At 38.0% G+C, this 16,524-nt stretch overlaps 1 protein-coding gene across 1 annotated transcript in view; it reads right to left on the reverse strand.

Moving 5' to 3' along the window:
* CCNT1 (cyclin T1) overlaps positions 1-16,059 on the reverse strand; it is a 30,010-nt gene extending 13,951 nt beyond the window's left edge. The window contains exons 1-5 of the mRNA XM_082635030.1: positions 15,640-16,059; positions 11,797-11,878; positions 4,974-5,102; positions 2,760-2,820; positions 1,085-1,147 (exon numbers count right to left, since the gene is read on the reverse strand). Coding sequence (XP_082491156.1) covers positions 1,085-1,147; positions 2,760-2,820; positions 4,974-5,102; positions 11,797-11,878; positions 15,640-15,800 — 496 coding nt within the window. The 5' untranslated portion in view covers positions 15,801-16,059. The remainder of the gene's footprint in view (positions 1-1,084; positions 1,148-2,759; positions 2,821-4,973; positions 5,103-11,796; positions 11,879-15,639) is intronic.
* Positions 16,060-16,524: the final 465 nt, after the last annotated feature.

Here is a 16,524-nt window from a genome sequence, read left to right on the forward strand (position 1 = left end):
ATGAGAAGCCCATGCATTGCAACGAAGAGTAGCCCCCGCTCACCGCAACTAGAGAAAGCCCGCACACAGCAACAAAGACCCAACGCAGACAAAAAAATAAAATAAATTAAAAATAAATAAATAAACAAATTAAAATTCCTCCTTCAAAAAAAAAAATGCTCTGGGTAACAAAGCAAATTTTAACCTTCCTTAGATTAAATATTAGCATTTATCCATCTCTGTTTGTGTAAACCTTTTAATGCTTTCAAAATATAAGAACTCAGGGAAAACTCTGAGTTTTCAGATGAAACACACAAATAAGGCCAATTATCAGTTAAGTCTACAAAATGAAAAATGGCATTTAAATGCACAGTGGTGTCTAGATATCCTTGATACTACTATTTAAATAAATAAGAACTAGGTTTCGTGCAATTACAGCTACTAAAGTTAAATCAGAATAAAAACCAAGTCCTGGATTTCCCTGGTGGCGCAGTGGTTGAGAGTCCGCCTGCCGATGCAGGGGACACGGGTTTGTGCCCCGGTCCGGGAAGATCCCACATGCCGCGGACCGGCTGGGCCCGTGAGCCACGGCCGCTGAGCCTGTGCGTCCGGAGCCTGTGCTCCGCAACGGGAGAGGCCACAATAGTGAGAGGCCCGCGTACCGCAAAAAAAACAAAAACAAAAACAAAAACAAAACCAAGTCCTGCCAGGGAATTAACAAAGATGAAAATAAGTTCAAATAAATTCTAGATGACCCTCTGGGTGGCCTTTAAGAGTGCCTAGGACAATCAACCCTAGAATCAAATTAACACCCAAGACATCCTTAAAATTGCTGTTAGATACTTACGATTTGGTGACTTTTCAAAATCTGCCCCCAGCTTTGACAAACATCCATAAGAAACTAACTCTCTTTATCTGGAGATCACCTAAAAACATTATAAGAACCCAAAAGAAAAACTCCAACCACTCATTTTGATTTAAGCCAGGTAGGTTTTTTAATTTAAATTTTGGCCAAAGCAGCTGTGTTCTGTATTTGTCCAGAGCAAATCTTAGCCTCTAAATGGTAAAACAATTTAAGACAGCATCTCAAGTTGGGATTCCTTACCTCGAACAAGTTGAGTGCACTTTACCACATGTGTATGTGGGTGATCAATTGTTAGTTCAAAGCCTAAAAAAAAAAAAAGTAACTGGTTAAAAAGCTAAAGATACTCAAAATATTTTATATTTCTTTTATCTGAGTCATCATTGAAGGCCTCCCTCATTTTCTGGTCTCAAAACTGCCTGTTCAGAGGCTAAGAGAGTCAGACAAAGTATGTAGCACACTCTTCTTTAAGATTATCTTCAAAGGTGCTTATATTTTGAGCTAGAAGGCACCACTCAGATAATAAAGCTAATGCAGTCTCAAGATCCCTGAGCTACCAAAAACATCTAAACACAAAACATTTTCTTAGGGACAACAGAATATAATACATGGTTGGAAGAAGCAGTTACTCATGTAATGATTATCTTCAAAAGCTTAACCTTGAGAAAACATTTTGAAACCTATTCCTCTCTTACCTCAGTTTTGTCCCTTTTCATCATCTCAATTACTGTAAGTACTGATCATTTTATCTAACTCTAAATGATCTTTACCAAAATTACTTAAGGAAGATCGGTATGTCTACAAAATTTTTCAATGAAGTTTCTCTTTTTGAGTATATAAATAAAAATTTTCAATGAAATTTCTCTTTCTGAGTATGTAAATAAAATTTTCCAGTACAAGTAAAGAAATTCTAGGGAATTCCCTGGCGGTCCAGTGGTTAGGACTTGGCACTTTCACTACAGAGGGCCTGGGTTCAATCCCTGGTCGGGGAACTAAAATCCCACAAGTTGCGTGCCACAGCCAAAAAATTTAAAAAATAAAAATAAAGTCTGGGACTGATTTAAAACAAAAAAGAAAGAAAAAAAAATTCTATTGAGAAATTTACTTGATGCAAATTATTCTAAAGTATAATTGATTCTTGCAAATTAGATCTTACTGGTTTCCACATTAAAATATTAATAAAAATTTACTCCACCAGAAAAATATCATTGTCCCCTAAAATATGGTTACCTTGAAGAAAACTAATTTAAAGTAAAAATTAGCAGAAACTAACTTCAGAGACAAACTTTGAAGAATTCACTGTATGCTTGTACATGCAAAACTACAGCCCTACCAGTAACTTTCCAACATAACTCATGAAATACTCCCCTACCTAAAGAGAAAAATGATAGCCCAAGAGAACTAGAAAATCTTTATTTTCCATATTTGCTAAGCTTTTAAAGGCAGTCTCTTTGATGAAAATAATAGATAATAGCAGAACATCATCAGTTCTTTAGCCCATCAACTGCTATAGCTTGAATTCCTCCACCTCCACTGTCTGAACACTGATTATCAGTTTTAAAAACAAATGCTGTTATCTAACTATAATGACAAGCAGACTATAAAAATCCATGGAAGGAAAAAAGTTGTTTAGATAGTTTCTGCCATTATTTATCAGAAAGTTAAAAACTGCCAAATCTTAACAAGCAAATCATGAATCCTGGAATATAAAAGAAACAAACAAAAAAAACCCGCTAACTGCTATTTCAAAGGTCAGCCATACCTGCATTTTCTCTGTGGTATAGGCCAGGGTTAAATGACCTCTAAAATGTGCAAAAACCTTCCCAAGAAATTCTCTTCCTATTTGCTATTTTGCAAATTTTAAAATCATTATATTATGTACTTATTTCTTTAACGTTTTAAAGGAAAATAAACTTACCTAAAGTCTGCAGAATTATGCTTTCTAATATCACCAGATCTTGAACTTGTTGCAGGTAAGCCTGCAGGTGAGAAGACAAATTATTCCCCGACAAGATACAATATATAATATATAAAGTGTAGGTAAATTCTAACAACCTCCAAGGGAAATCAAAGCCTCAAAAGGCAAGGGTGGGGTTATGAGGGAGAGTAGGAACTGAAATTAACTCTTATCCCTAACAGATTCTCCTTTTAAAAAAAAAAAAGTGGTATAGTGAGAGATGTCACTTTATTTATAAACGGCTACAGAAAAAGCACCAGAGATCTAGTTCATTTTCAGACTGACATTTTAGGTTCTAAAGTTCATATGATATAGACAGAAGAAAATTTAAAATATATTGTTTTTCAACATCATCAAAATACACGGCAGAGCCTTCTCACGGTACTGTAGGCAATCTCAAACATTTGACTCCTGTTAAACCTTCCTTTTGGAGTAATGCTAGATTTTTAAAATTCATAAATGGGTTCAAAGGAAAAGGGAACAAACAAAAAATTCTTTCAGATTTGTACTGGCCATTACTGTAGCCACTATCCACACATGGCTATCAAGCACTTGAAATGTGTTATGAATGTAGAATACACACTGAATTGTGAAGACTTAGTTAAGAAATAATAATGTAAACCACTTCATTAATAATGTTTTAAAATTTGATTATATGCTGAAATGACTATATTTGGGGGTTAAAGAAAATAATATATAAAATATAACATATTAAAATTAATCTTAATTTTTTTAAGTAAAGATTTTTATATAAAGCTTAATGAAAAGTTTAAAATATTTAATTACGTATGTGACTTCCCCTATATTTCTATTGGACAGCACTGGTCTAGAGCTCTAGGAGAATGAGATTTGAGCCAGGAGTTAAGAGACTTATGTTGCTGCTAACTTTCCATTGAACTTTATGATCTTGAATAAGTCCCGTAAGGACTTAAACTATGCTAGTTCCCCTTTCCATATAGTGAAGAAAGTATCTTCTCCTAGTCACCTCATAAGAGAGACTCACGTGAGAAGTCATGTAAATATACTTGAAAGAAAAAAAAATAAAGTAGGGATTTTATTTTTTGTCTTATTTTGTTAAAATAAAAATTTATTTGGTCAATTCTGTAGACCAATGGCAGTTATAGTCTCTAACATAAATAAAAGTCCAGACCAACAGCTCTTCAACAAAACTACTGGTGCAGCCCAAAGAGAAAACAAAGTAAGTCAAGACACTGCTATGCGAAACACTTAAGTTACATAATAAGGGGCTATTATCAAAACAAACCGTCCCCACAACCACTTTGCCCAATATGATCAGAAGAACACACAATTCCACTTAATTTGATAATGGATGACTCATGTAGCCACTGTAACAGACAAATAATCTAGTAACAGAAATCCATAATTTTTCTCCAAACTCATCATTCCCCAATCACTGATTTCTAAAGCCAGGAGTTTCCCTTCTTTAGAAAGTCAAGGAAGGATGGAAAGGGGAAAAAGCTATATGTATACACATAGGATAAAGGTGTGGAAGAATACATATCTGAACTGTAATCAGCAGTATCCTCCTAGGAGAAGGAGGGGAGATGAGCTTAACCTTTGACTTTAAATGATTCTTTAGTGTTTGGGTTCTTTTATTATGAGCACACTTGTAATTTCTTAAAAAGTTAAGCACACATGCACCAGTGACAAGATTCACTTAAAAAAATTCATTAAAAAATCTAAAAGAATTTTCTTCATAGTGATATTATAGTGGTTAAAAGCTGGAAATTATCTTAAGAGAAAATGGTTAAAATATATGTATGTATATGATGAAATACTATATCAATATTTAAAGGAAGCAGAGAATTGATGGGAAAATATTTGGCATATAGTAAGTGAAAAAAGCAGGTATAAAATATATACATGTGTAGCTACTCATAGAAAAGAAGCTGGAAATACTGGTTCATTTATATATCTGTGGTACAAATTACATCTAGGTAATATATTTTCTTCTTTTTCTGCATTTTCCAATTTTATCAGAATGAATACAATTAACTTTTGCCATAAATTTCTGTGATGTTTTTGTTAAGGAAAAAACAAACACTAAAAGTTCCTTTAACAGCCCCAATTCAGACGTCAGTAAATCAAAGTTAAAAAACTAAGTTATGATCAAAATAAATTAAGAAAAACAGATGTGTATAATTAATCCCCTACCTCACTCCTAGTATCAGGAAGTGATTCCTGTGGATGGAGACAAGCATGTGCTACCTTGATGACGTGTTCCAATTTTTTGGGCTGCTCCTCTACTTTGGCTGCTAAAAATAAGGCTGCTGGAGCCACAGACTGGATGAAGAGAAAATAAATCACATTTATTATTTGTTTATTTCTAGAGTAAGGTAGATCTAAAAAAGAACTAAGTCTTAAACCAACTTCTTTGCTTACCTCAACTTCGTCACCTCTTGTTTATGCTTTCTCCTCCTCTACTTAAATATCTTCTCCTCTCCTATCCATTAACCACGTCCACTTCTGAAAACCAATCCTTCAACAAACTCTCATTAAAAGCTACCTATTCAAGAAACCACTGGATGTAAATAGACAGCTTTCTATTTTAAATGAGATTATTAAGTTTTATCAAAGCACTCTATATACTTTTTTTAAAGGAGTAAACTGAAATGTCCAGAATCAGCAAATCCATGGAGACAGAAGTAGATTAGTGGTTGCCAGGGGCTGGGAGAAGAGAGGAATGGGAGTGACTGCTAAAGCATGAGGGGTTTCTTTCTGGGGTGATGTAAATGCTCTGAAATTAGATCATGGTGATGGTTGCCCAACTCTGAATATACTAAGAACCAGTGAATTGTACACCCAAAGGAGGAATTTTATTGTATGCAAAAATTATCTCAATTATACTTACATATGGCGAGGAGCACAAGTCTTTAAAAAAAGAATTCAAAGTATAGTATTATATTCAACAGGTTATAAGTAGAAGGTAATTAGAGGGGGGAAAAAAAGTCAAGCCAGGGAATTCCCTGGCCGTCCAGTGGTTAGGACTTGGCACTCTCACTGCCAGGACAGGGGTTCCATCCCTGGTTGGGGAACTAAGATACTGTAAGCCTCGAAGCACAGCCAAAATAAAAAAGTCAAGCCAATCCACAAGCAGACAGAAAACTCAGACACTAAACAAGAAATTAGAGCAATAGAACATAGACATAGCCTGGTGATCTGGGAAACCTCAGGAAGCACAACGTCTCTAGAACCTTAACAAGAATACTTCAATGAATCAAAGATGGCAATGGCATGAACTACAATTCACCAGGAGTTAAAGAAAGCAATAAATAATTTTATAAAAGTGAAATATCTATTTCCTGAGTAGAACTGACATGCATTCTAACATTTATTTGTATCCCTGCAGTTATGTTATACTTTGCTAGAATAGATTTTTCTCCACAAATTCAATTCAGAATAACAATTCTCTTCCTTCATATTTGTTGCAGTTATATATGGAGCTTGCTACATATATTCTACTAGACCTTAGGATAAACAAAGAAAAACCAGAGGAAAATGGGCACGAACAAAGGTGTGAGAAATCGGGGCATAAAGCACATTTTGAACACTAAACTGAGTTGTTTAGTTAAAAGATATAAATAAAGTGATGTGGGACACAAAAGATTTTTAAGAAGAGAGTGACACTACAGACTTTAGAAAAAAAAAATGTAGAGTTTAAGAAATATTTGGAAAGGTTAATCCAGTGGTAGGTGGTACTAAAAGGAAAGGATAGATACATTAAAAGTTAATTTTATTAAAGAGAAAATTTTAATAATACAGGCAGGGACATCCCTGGTGGCACAGTAGTTAAGACTCCGTGCTCCCAATGCAATGGGCCCAGGTTCAGTCCCTGGTCAGGGAACTAGATCCCACATGGATGCCCCAGCTAAGGAGGCCGCCTGCCACAACTAAGGCCTGGCACAACCAAATAAATAAATAAAATAAACAAATAAATATTAAAACAACAATAATGATAACACAGGCATTAGGAAATAAAGTTTAGAGTAGGCACTAGCAGTAGAAATAAAGTAAAAAAGAAACCCAGCTTTCACCTTGGAAAACAAATAGGTTTTCAGTAAATATACATATATGTATTTGCATACAGAGAAAAAAATTCTAATGGAATATACGCCAAAACGTTAACAGGATTATCTCTGAACACTGTGTTATAGGGAAACCATCACTTTCTCCTTTCATCTGTCCTCTTTCAATTTTTTTTTTTTTTTTTTTGGCTGCATTGGGTCTTTGTGGCTGCACATGGGCTTTTTTCTCTAGTTGTGGTGAGCAGGGGCTATTCTTCACTGTGGTGCGCAGGCTTCTCATTGCGGTGGCTTCTCTTGCTGTGGAGCACGGGCTCTAGGTGCACGGGCTTCAGTAGTTGTGGTGCACGGGCCAGTAGTTGTGGCTCGCGGGCTTTACAGTGCAGGCTCACTAGTTGTGGCGCACAGGCTTAGTTGCTCCATGGCAATGTGGGATCTTCCAGGCCAGGGATCGAACCCATGTCCCCTGCATTGGCAGGTGGATTCTTAACCACTGCACCACCAGGGAAGTCCCTGTCCTCCTTTAACTTTATGATGACAATATATATTTACAGGGGGAGAAAAAATAGTACCACTATAAAAATTAACAGGACTTTATAACTGATTGGACACAGGGGAAAAGGAGAAGGACAACTCAGAGACAACACTTAAGATTTTAAGCCTACAACTTTGCTTTCAAGAGGCTAAAAATATATTTGAAAGAATCTAACTAAAATATGGTACACAAACAATGGCTTACAAGGCAAGATAATATCTCAGTTAAGTGAAAGACCACAGGAGATAAATTTCAACCTCCTTTTTGTCCAATCAACCATATAAATACTCATAGCTCCTCATGGAATCATATAACAAGCTAGCTTATCAAACTATTTTCCCATCAAAGGCAATTTCCCAGAGGAATTCCAGGTAAGAGTATAAGATTTTCTCTTTTTTTTTTTTTTTTTTTTTTGCGGTACGCAGGCCTCTCACTGTTGTGGCCTCTCCCGTTGTGAAGCACAGGCTCCGGACGCGCAGGCTCAGCGGCCATGGCTCACGGGCCCAGCCGGTCCGCGGCATGTGGGATCTTCCCGGACCGGGGCACGAACCCGTGTCCCCTGCATCGGCAGGCGGACTCTCAACCACTGCGCCACCAGGGAAGCCCAGATTTTCTCCATTTTAAAAGAACAATAATAATGCTAGTGAATACTTACTTGTTTGCTATATGCAGACACTTTGTAAATTCATTCACCTATACCCTACTAACTACTCTATGAGGTAGGCACTATTATTGACCCCAAAGAGATGAGAAAACTGAGGCGTATGGTAACTTGCTCAAAGGCATATAGCTGGTAGGCAGTGCAGCAAGGATCCACATCCAGACAAGTCTGACTCCAGAGCCCATCATCTTAACCACTAAACTTGACCTTTTAAGAGTCAGCTAATGAGAGTAATATACACCCAAATTTGTCAGCTATTAAAAGACAACACCTGTATATCAAATATTATAAAATACAGAATAAATACACATACACCAAGTTGCTCACCACTACTTTTACATTCCCCCACTTGAAAACTTTTAGGACAGTACATACAGAAATTCAATTAATGAGGTTGAATTTCTTCTCAAAAAAAAGTAAATGCAATGCCAGGATTTAAGTGAAAATAAACCAGTCATTTAATCATGTCTGCTAAAGAAATAAAATTTATTTCAATCAAAAGACAACTTCTCTACCTTCCAAGGTACTGGAAATATACTGTATCTTGTTCTGAGTGGTGGTTATGTATATATAATGCAAAAAGTAATCATGCTGCACACCTCAGACTTTTGTGCTTTACTTTATGTTATATCTCAACAAAAATTTTAAAATTTTTTTAAAAAGGCAAGAACTCTAGGCTTGAATTTGAAAACACTATAAACGAAGAGTTACAACAAAACGAGAAAAATATTCACAGCACATGACATATGGCACATGATATATAAAGAGCTCATAAAAATGAGAAAATCAAAAAAAATAAAACGGGCAAAAAGAAACAAGAGACAATTTTTAAGTCAATTCTTCAATTTCACAAGAAGAACAATGACCAATAGGCATAAGAAGTTCAACTTCACTAACTGAAGAAATGTAAATTAAGAAAATAACTTAGGACTTCCACTATCTTGCTCACCACTCTATCCCTAGTGCTTGACAAGTAGTTAGAACTTGATATTTCTTGAAGTAATGAGTATTTGTTGTTAGTGAGGATGCAGAGGAAAGAACCCTCCCCCACAGTGCTAGAAACAATGTGTGTTGATATAATCTTTCAGTAGAGCAAACTGACACAAAAAAACTTTTAAATGCATACCCTTGGACACAGCAATTCCACCTACAGGAATCTATAAAATAGTCATAAGTGCATGATATATGTACCAGACTAACTTATGTAACATTATTTATAATACAATAAACTATAAACAACCCAAATATCCACCAATAGAGAGATGGTAAAATAAATTATAGTAACTACTCAAATAAATACTATGTGGCCACTTAAAATGAGAAACCAATAAGAAAATGTCCAATACATACATACTGTTAAGCAATAAAGGCAATTGTGTAAGAGTGGTACAGTAAGAAGTGATTTTTATAGAAATACATAAATGCTGGTACCATATGCACAGAAAAATGTCTGAGACACTATTACCAAAATGTTTATCAAAGGTTACTTCTGGAGGATGGGATTGCAGAAGAGCTTTCACTTTCTGCCTTACACATTTCTGTACTGTTTTAATTTTTACGATGAGCACTTAACTACCTTTGTAATAAGAAAAAATAACAAGAAAAATGTATGAGCACTTCACACTACATATTACATTTCAATGCCACAACAATGTATTAAGTCCCCTCAAATTTGAATTTGGACTCATCACAGCTAAACTCTTAGAATTAACATACTAAAGGGGTGATATTTTTCATCTGTTAATTCCAGAATGTGCCTAAAATCAATTCTCTAAAGAGGACCAATAACCTCAAATTAAAAGAATCATTGGGGCTTCCCTGGTGGCGCAGTGGTTGAGAGTCCGCCTGCCGATGCAGGGGACACGGGTTCGTGCCCCGGTCCGGGAAGATCCCACATGCCGCGGAGCAGCTGGGCCTGTGAGCCATGGCCGCTGAGCCTGCGCGTCCGGAGCCTGTGCTCCGCAACGGGAGAGGCCACAACAGTGAGAGGCCCGTGTACCACAAAAAAAAAAAAAAAAAGAATCATTGGATTTTGGAAAAGGTCATAAACTCCAGAAGAATCTCTTTATATTGGATAATTTACCAGATCATTCATTCATTCAACAAGTTTACTGAAAAGTGCTTTAGAGGATACACAGAAAAGTGAGTCTCTGTCCTTGCTAAGATAAAGGCATAGAAAATAAAACAAGATATAATTTAAAAGGTAAAAATAGGGGAAATATACATACACACACACATACATATGCATAGACAAATTGATTCGAGATGTAGTTCACCCTAGATTTCAAACCTTTACCATAATAAAAGAAATGTAGAAAACTTTCATAATGGGCAAGACAACTATGGACTTCCTCTTCAAATTCTGTTCTTTATCCACTACTTTCTATTCTAGAGCTATCAGACAGCCTCATTAAATGCTTCTCTCTCTCTTATTAAGAATGTGTTCCTTGCAATCAGAGGAGGTAGGGAGGTTAAGGGTAGGAGACAGCCCAATTGATTGAATAATCAGCAAAAATTGGGAATAGTTAATCCACACTCTAAAGGGTTTCCTGTGCAATTACTCCCAATACTGAGTCCACCAATATCTTACAAGAGCAATATCTAACTTTCCAGTTTCTCTTCCTATGGCATAAAAATTCAAAACCTATCATCCTGGGACTTCCCTGGTGGCACAGTGGTTTAGAATCTGCCTGCCAATGCAGGGGACATGGGTTTGAGCCCTGGTCCAGGAAGATCCCACATGCCGCGGAGCAACTAAGCCCGTGCACAACTATTGAGCCTGTGCTCTAGAGCCCACGAGCCACAACTACTGAAGCCCGGGCACCTAGAGCCCGTGCTCCACAACAAGAGAAGCCATTGAAACGAGAAGCCCACACACCGTAACGAAGAGTAGCCCCCGCTCGCCACAACTAGAGAAAGCCTGAGCGCAGCAATGAAGACCCAATGCAGCCAAAAATAAATAAATTTATTTAAAAAAAAAAAAACTATCATCCTAAGGAAAAGTCTGAAACACCTTTCCTCAAAACGTAACCTTTTCTTAAAAAAATAATGAAATATTTGACTCACAAATCCATATGAAGTGTTCAAGTTTAGCCCTATTACCTTGTGATTTTATTAAACAAATATAAGCTTACCTGCAACTGCGATATCACTATGCACTCGCTTCCAAGTTATTTACAATAATGTTAAATAGGACCATTTCAGGTAGCAAAACTGAAAATAGCACTATTTACAATTCTGTCCAGAAAAAAAAAAATCCCTTTATTACTATTATTTTCTTTTTTCTGTCTTAAAAGTCATCCCCCAGTTATCACATAACGTACCTTCCCCTTCCAACTGGTCACTGATGGGAATTTTATCAAAGGTTTTTAGAAAATGTAAATGACTTAACATTCACTTGTTTCCCTGTGCCCATATTATTATTAACCATTTCAAAAATTACACTTAAATTAAGTGTAATGCTACCCCCTTTAATGCTACTCTCCCAATCCAAAAACGTTAAGTTTAAATGTTCAATAATCTATTTTATTAGAGAATCCACCTACTCTAAGGATGCACTAAAGCTAAACAACTAGCTAGACACTTCACAGGAAAACTGGAAGGCTGGATTCAGAACAGCAGTGTGACACATAATGAAAGTGATCAATCATAAACTCTAAACTTCAAATCCCAGTTCAGCAGCAAAGATCAACCACAAAAGAAATATGAAGTTGAGATTAATCATAAAAGGATTACACCATATAAAAAAATTATACTTACATTTCGATGGAACTGTGTAAAGGACTGAATCATGTAGAATCGATGCATGTACACTATAGCAGTGTTGATGGTCAATTGTGAGCTAAAATGTTCAAGTTAAGGTCCCAAAACAGACAGGCAGTACAATTCCCAAAAATACAACCTCTATATCCTCCCAAAAGGACCATGCAGCCAAGCACAGTGGATGCCCCTAAATGAAAATCATACTTACCTCTCAGGGGTGTGGAGAAAGAGACACCTCCTATACTCTTAGTGGAAATGCAAATTGATGCAGCCGCTGTGAAAAATAGTATGGAGCTTCCTTAAAAAACTAAAAATAGGGACTTCCCTGGTGGAGCAGTAGTTAAGAATCCGCCTCCCAAAGCAGAGGACACTGGTTCGAGCCCTGGTCCGGGAAGATTCCCACATGCCGTGGAGCAACTAAGCCCGTGTGCCACAACTACTGAGCCTGCGCTCTAGAGCCCACGAGACACAGCTACTGAGTCCACGCACCACAACTACTGAAGCCCATGCACCTAGAGCCCGTGCTCCGCAACAAGAGAAGCCACCACAATGAGAAGCCTGTGCACCTCAACGAAGAATAGCCCCCGCTCACTGCAACAAGAGAAAGCCCGCACGCAACAACGAAGACCCAACACAGCCAAAAATAAATAAATAAAATAAATAAATTTTTTTTAAAAAAAGAAAGAAAAGGTGTATGCGCCCCAATGTTCATAGCAGCACTCTTTACAATAGCCAAGGCATGGAAACAACCTAAATGTCCATCAACAGATGAATGGATAAAGAAGATGTAGTGTATATATACAGAATGGAATACTACTCAGCCATAAAAAAGAATGAAATAATGTTATTTGCAGCAGCATGGATGGACCTAGAGATTATCATACTAAGTCAGTCAGAAAGAGAATGACAAATACCATATGATATCACTTAAATGTGGAACCTAAAATATGACAAAAATGAACTCATTTATGAAACAGAAACAAATTCACAGACCCAAAAAACAAACTTATGGTTACCAAAGGGGGAAAAGGGATAAATTAGGAGTTTGGGATTAGCAGATACAAATGACTATATATATAATAAACAACAAGGTCCTACTGTATAGCACAGGGAACTATATTCAATATCCTGTAATAAACCATAATGGAAAAGAATATGAAAAAGAATATGTAGGGAATTCCCTGGCAGTCCAGTGGTTAGGACTCAGCGCTTTCACTGCCGTGGGCCTGGGTTCAATCACTGGTCGGGGATCTAAGAGCCCACAACCCGTGTGGTGTGGCAAAAACAAAAAAAAGATTATGTATATATATGTATAACTGAATCACTTTGCTGTACACCTGAAACTAACACAACGTTGTACATCAACTATACTTCAACTTAAAAAAAAAAAGAAAATCATACTTTCCTCTAAGAATTAAAAAGCAAATCTGGGGCCTCCCTGGTGGCGCAGTGGTTGAGAGTCCGCCTGCTGATGTAGGGGATACGGGTTCGTGCCCCGGTCTGGGAGGATCCCATATGCCGCGGAGCGGCTGGGCCCGTGAGCCATGGCCGCTGGGCCTGCGCATCCGGAGCCTGTGCTCCGCAACGGGGGAGGCCACAACAGTGAGAGGCCCGCATACCGCAAAAAAAAAAAAAAGCAAATCTGTTCTTTCATCAATTAACCTCCAATTGACACTTAACACATTGTCTTATATGTAACAGACATTCACTATAAAGTTGCTGAATTAATAAACAAGCAAAGCTTCTCAGCATGTGGATCAAGAAGGAATATGAACAAAACTATATAAGACCTAAACCTGTGACTTGCTTACTGAAAATCCTGCCAAGGCGATACACTTGCACAGGATCTCTCTGCACATGATTTACAACACCCTCCCTGATCTGCCCCTAGGTATGTCTCCACGTACCTCCTCACCTTCTAAGCTCCAGCAATTACCTTTTCAGTTCTACTTCTCTCTGGCACTCATAAGGTGATCCCTGGGACCAGAAACACTATGATTTGATATTCATTCAGTGAGTTATTTGATACTCACTAAAAAGAAAAACATTCTTTCTGATTTTAATTTTTAAAGAGCTCCATTTCCAGTTATTACAAAATATTGGCTACAGTCCCCTTGTTGTACAATAAATCCTTATAGCCTAACTTACAGCCAGTAGTTTGCCCCTCCCTTCTCTCCCCACTGGTAACCACTAGTCTGTTCTCTGTATCTGTGAGTATGCGTTTTTGTTTTCACTAGTTTGTTGTATTTCTTAGGTTCCACCTATAAATGATATCACATGGTATTTGTCTTTCTCTGATTACTTCACTTAGTATGATAATCTCTAGGTCCAGCCATGTTGCTGCAAATGGCATTATTTCATTCTTTTTTATGGCTGAGTAGTATTCCATTGTGTATATATACCACATCTTTATCCATTCATCCTTCAATGAACATTCAGGTTGCTTCCATATCTTGGCAATTATAAATAATGCTGTTATGAACACTGGGGTGCATGTATATTTTCAAATATGTGTTTTTGTGTTTTTCAGATATATACCCAGGTGTAGAATTGCTGGGTCAAATAGCAGTTCTATTTTTAGCTTTTTGAGAAACCGCCATACTGTTTTCCACAGTGACTGCACCAAGCTACACTCCGACCAACAGTGTACAAGGGTTCCCTTGAAAAGAAAAACTTTTGAATGTCTTATTATAAAGACCTCAGAAAACAATGTGGGATATACAGAGATGAGACAGTATCACGATGGCAACAACCTTAATGACACACATGTAAAAAGGAAAGTGCTACGATGCACTGAAACAGAATTAAAAAAAAAAAAAAAGGTTTAACTCAGTACTGACTGGATGCTTAAGAAACAAACTGGATACGGGCACCAAAGAGGACACCTCTTTTGAAGTGAGCACAACCTTAAGACACAAACATACAGCCAGCAACACATTTAAATGGAAGCTGCACCCAAGAATAAATTTTCACTTCCAGAGTGGAAAGAACTTTATATATCTTTCTCTGCTACAAAATGAGTAGGTTTTCTGACAAACAAAAACATTTAAAGGGAAAAAAGTCACTAAATCTTTGAAATATGAGGAAAACGAATATACATTAGCACTCTGAGTAACTTTAAAACCCAGTATTTTATAAAAGGCTTTTTAGAACATTAGGTCTGTAGGTCTACATCCCTACAAATCTACACTGACATCCTTCCTTCCTCTGAAATGCTATAAAACTCTTAACAGTAGCTACTTTAATATATGAGTGCCAAGCATTGTGTTGGGCATAGAAATCAAATTCATGAGTTATCACCCCCATTTTACATACAAGAAAACCAAGAATTCGACAGGTTTCTTAAACAACTAGTAAGGGGAAGGAACGGATTTTAAGCCAAAGCTGGGGCATTAATTCTAGACCACTCTCTTTATAAGACCTTCAGGTATCGAAATTTCTCAAAACTCTCTTTACACACTAAGTTCAAGAGGCAGCCATCAACAGTGAAAGCTCCACCAGATCCCTAGAGCATAGTAGAAAAGCAGAATCTCGAAGTCACCAGAGTCGGAGATCAGAACACACCGAAAACAGACTACTAGTAAGAGGAGTTAAAACACAAAGCGGAAAGGATACGCGTTCCCAGCAAGGCTGATGGCACGGGTGAGCGAGTGGGAAATTAACTCGGCCTCGCTTCCCTCCAGCGAACGCTTAACTTCAGTTCGCCCCATCGTAGGCTCTCCTAACTAGACATCCAGTCCCTGCCCACCCTCTTCCCTTCTGTCTGACAGACCCTGAAGCCTGGACGCCCGAACAGGGCGGGACCTACTCCAAGGCCGAAGGCCTAGGCCGCAAGGATACACGTTAAGACGTTGGCCCATGTCCTGCAGCAGATTGGCCGCCTGCTGGCGATAAGAAAGTTCTTTATCTGGGTCCAGGCCAAAACGACGGGATGGGCTATTTTCCAGCTGTTCTCGAGTAAAATACCACCGTTTATTGTTGTTCTTTCTCTCTCCCTCCATAGTGCTTCAACCAAAAGGCAGCGGCGGCGGCTGCAAGCACTTCCCAGCGTCACCTAAGCGGCGACACACATCCGCTGTACGGAGGCAACTGCGACGTGCCAAACTTCCGCTAGGGGAGAACGGCTTGATTGTGACACGCTTCCGCCGACGGGTTGCTAAATTAAAGAATCTACTTCCGGAACGGACCTCGGGTCAGTCTGTAGCCGAGTTAACAGGCAGCAGGCGATCAGGAAACACCTTGCGTCGAGGACCCAGGCGCCAGTCATGTGACCCTTGAGAGGCAAGGTGCGGTTAGGAGTTCTCGTTCAAAAAAAAACACGTCTCTTCTCGCGAGAACTGGGTTCTGCCTTCGCGCGCTGAGCAAAGTTGAATGAGGCGTCCGCTCACGCGCCGCTGGGCGGTTCCTCGGAGAACTTCGCTTGTGACGTAGGTGACGGTATAAAACGGGGCAGATGGCGAACTTGACAGAGAAAACGTGTGAGACTGTCAAAAACTGAGAAAAGTAATCAAAGAGAGTAGCCCTACCGTATATTGTAACATAAAGCAACTGGAAAGCTCCCGCACTGTTGGTAGCAGTATAAATTACCCATTTGAAAAGCCGCGTTGCAATATGTAGCTAAAGCCTTGAAAACATTCCTTCGCCACGATGAGCCAACTTAAAGGAATAAAATGGAATTAATAGTAATAATTTAGTGCTTACCACAATGCTGACTCTTAAATATAC

The sequence above is a fragment of the Mesoplodon mirus genome (assembly GCF_964341445.2).
Source record: "Mesoplodon mirus genome assembly, chromosome: 11".
Taxonomy (NCBI): Eukaryota; Metazoa; Chordata; class Mammalia; order Artiodactyla; family Ziphiidae; genus Mesoplodon; species Mesoplodon mirus.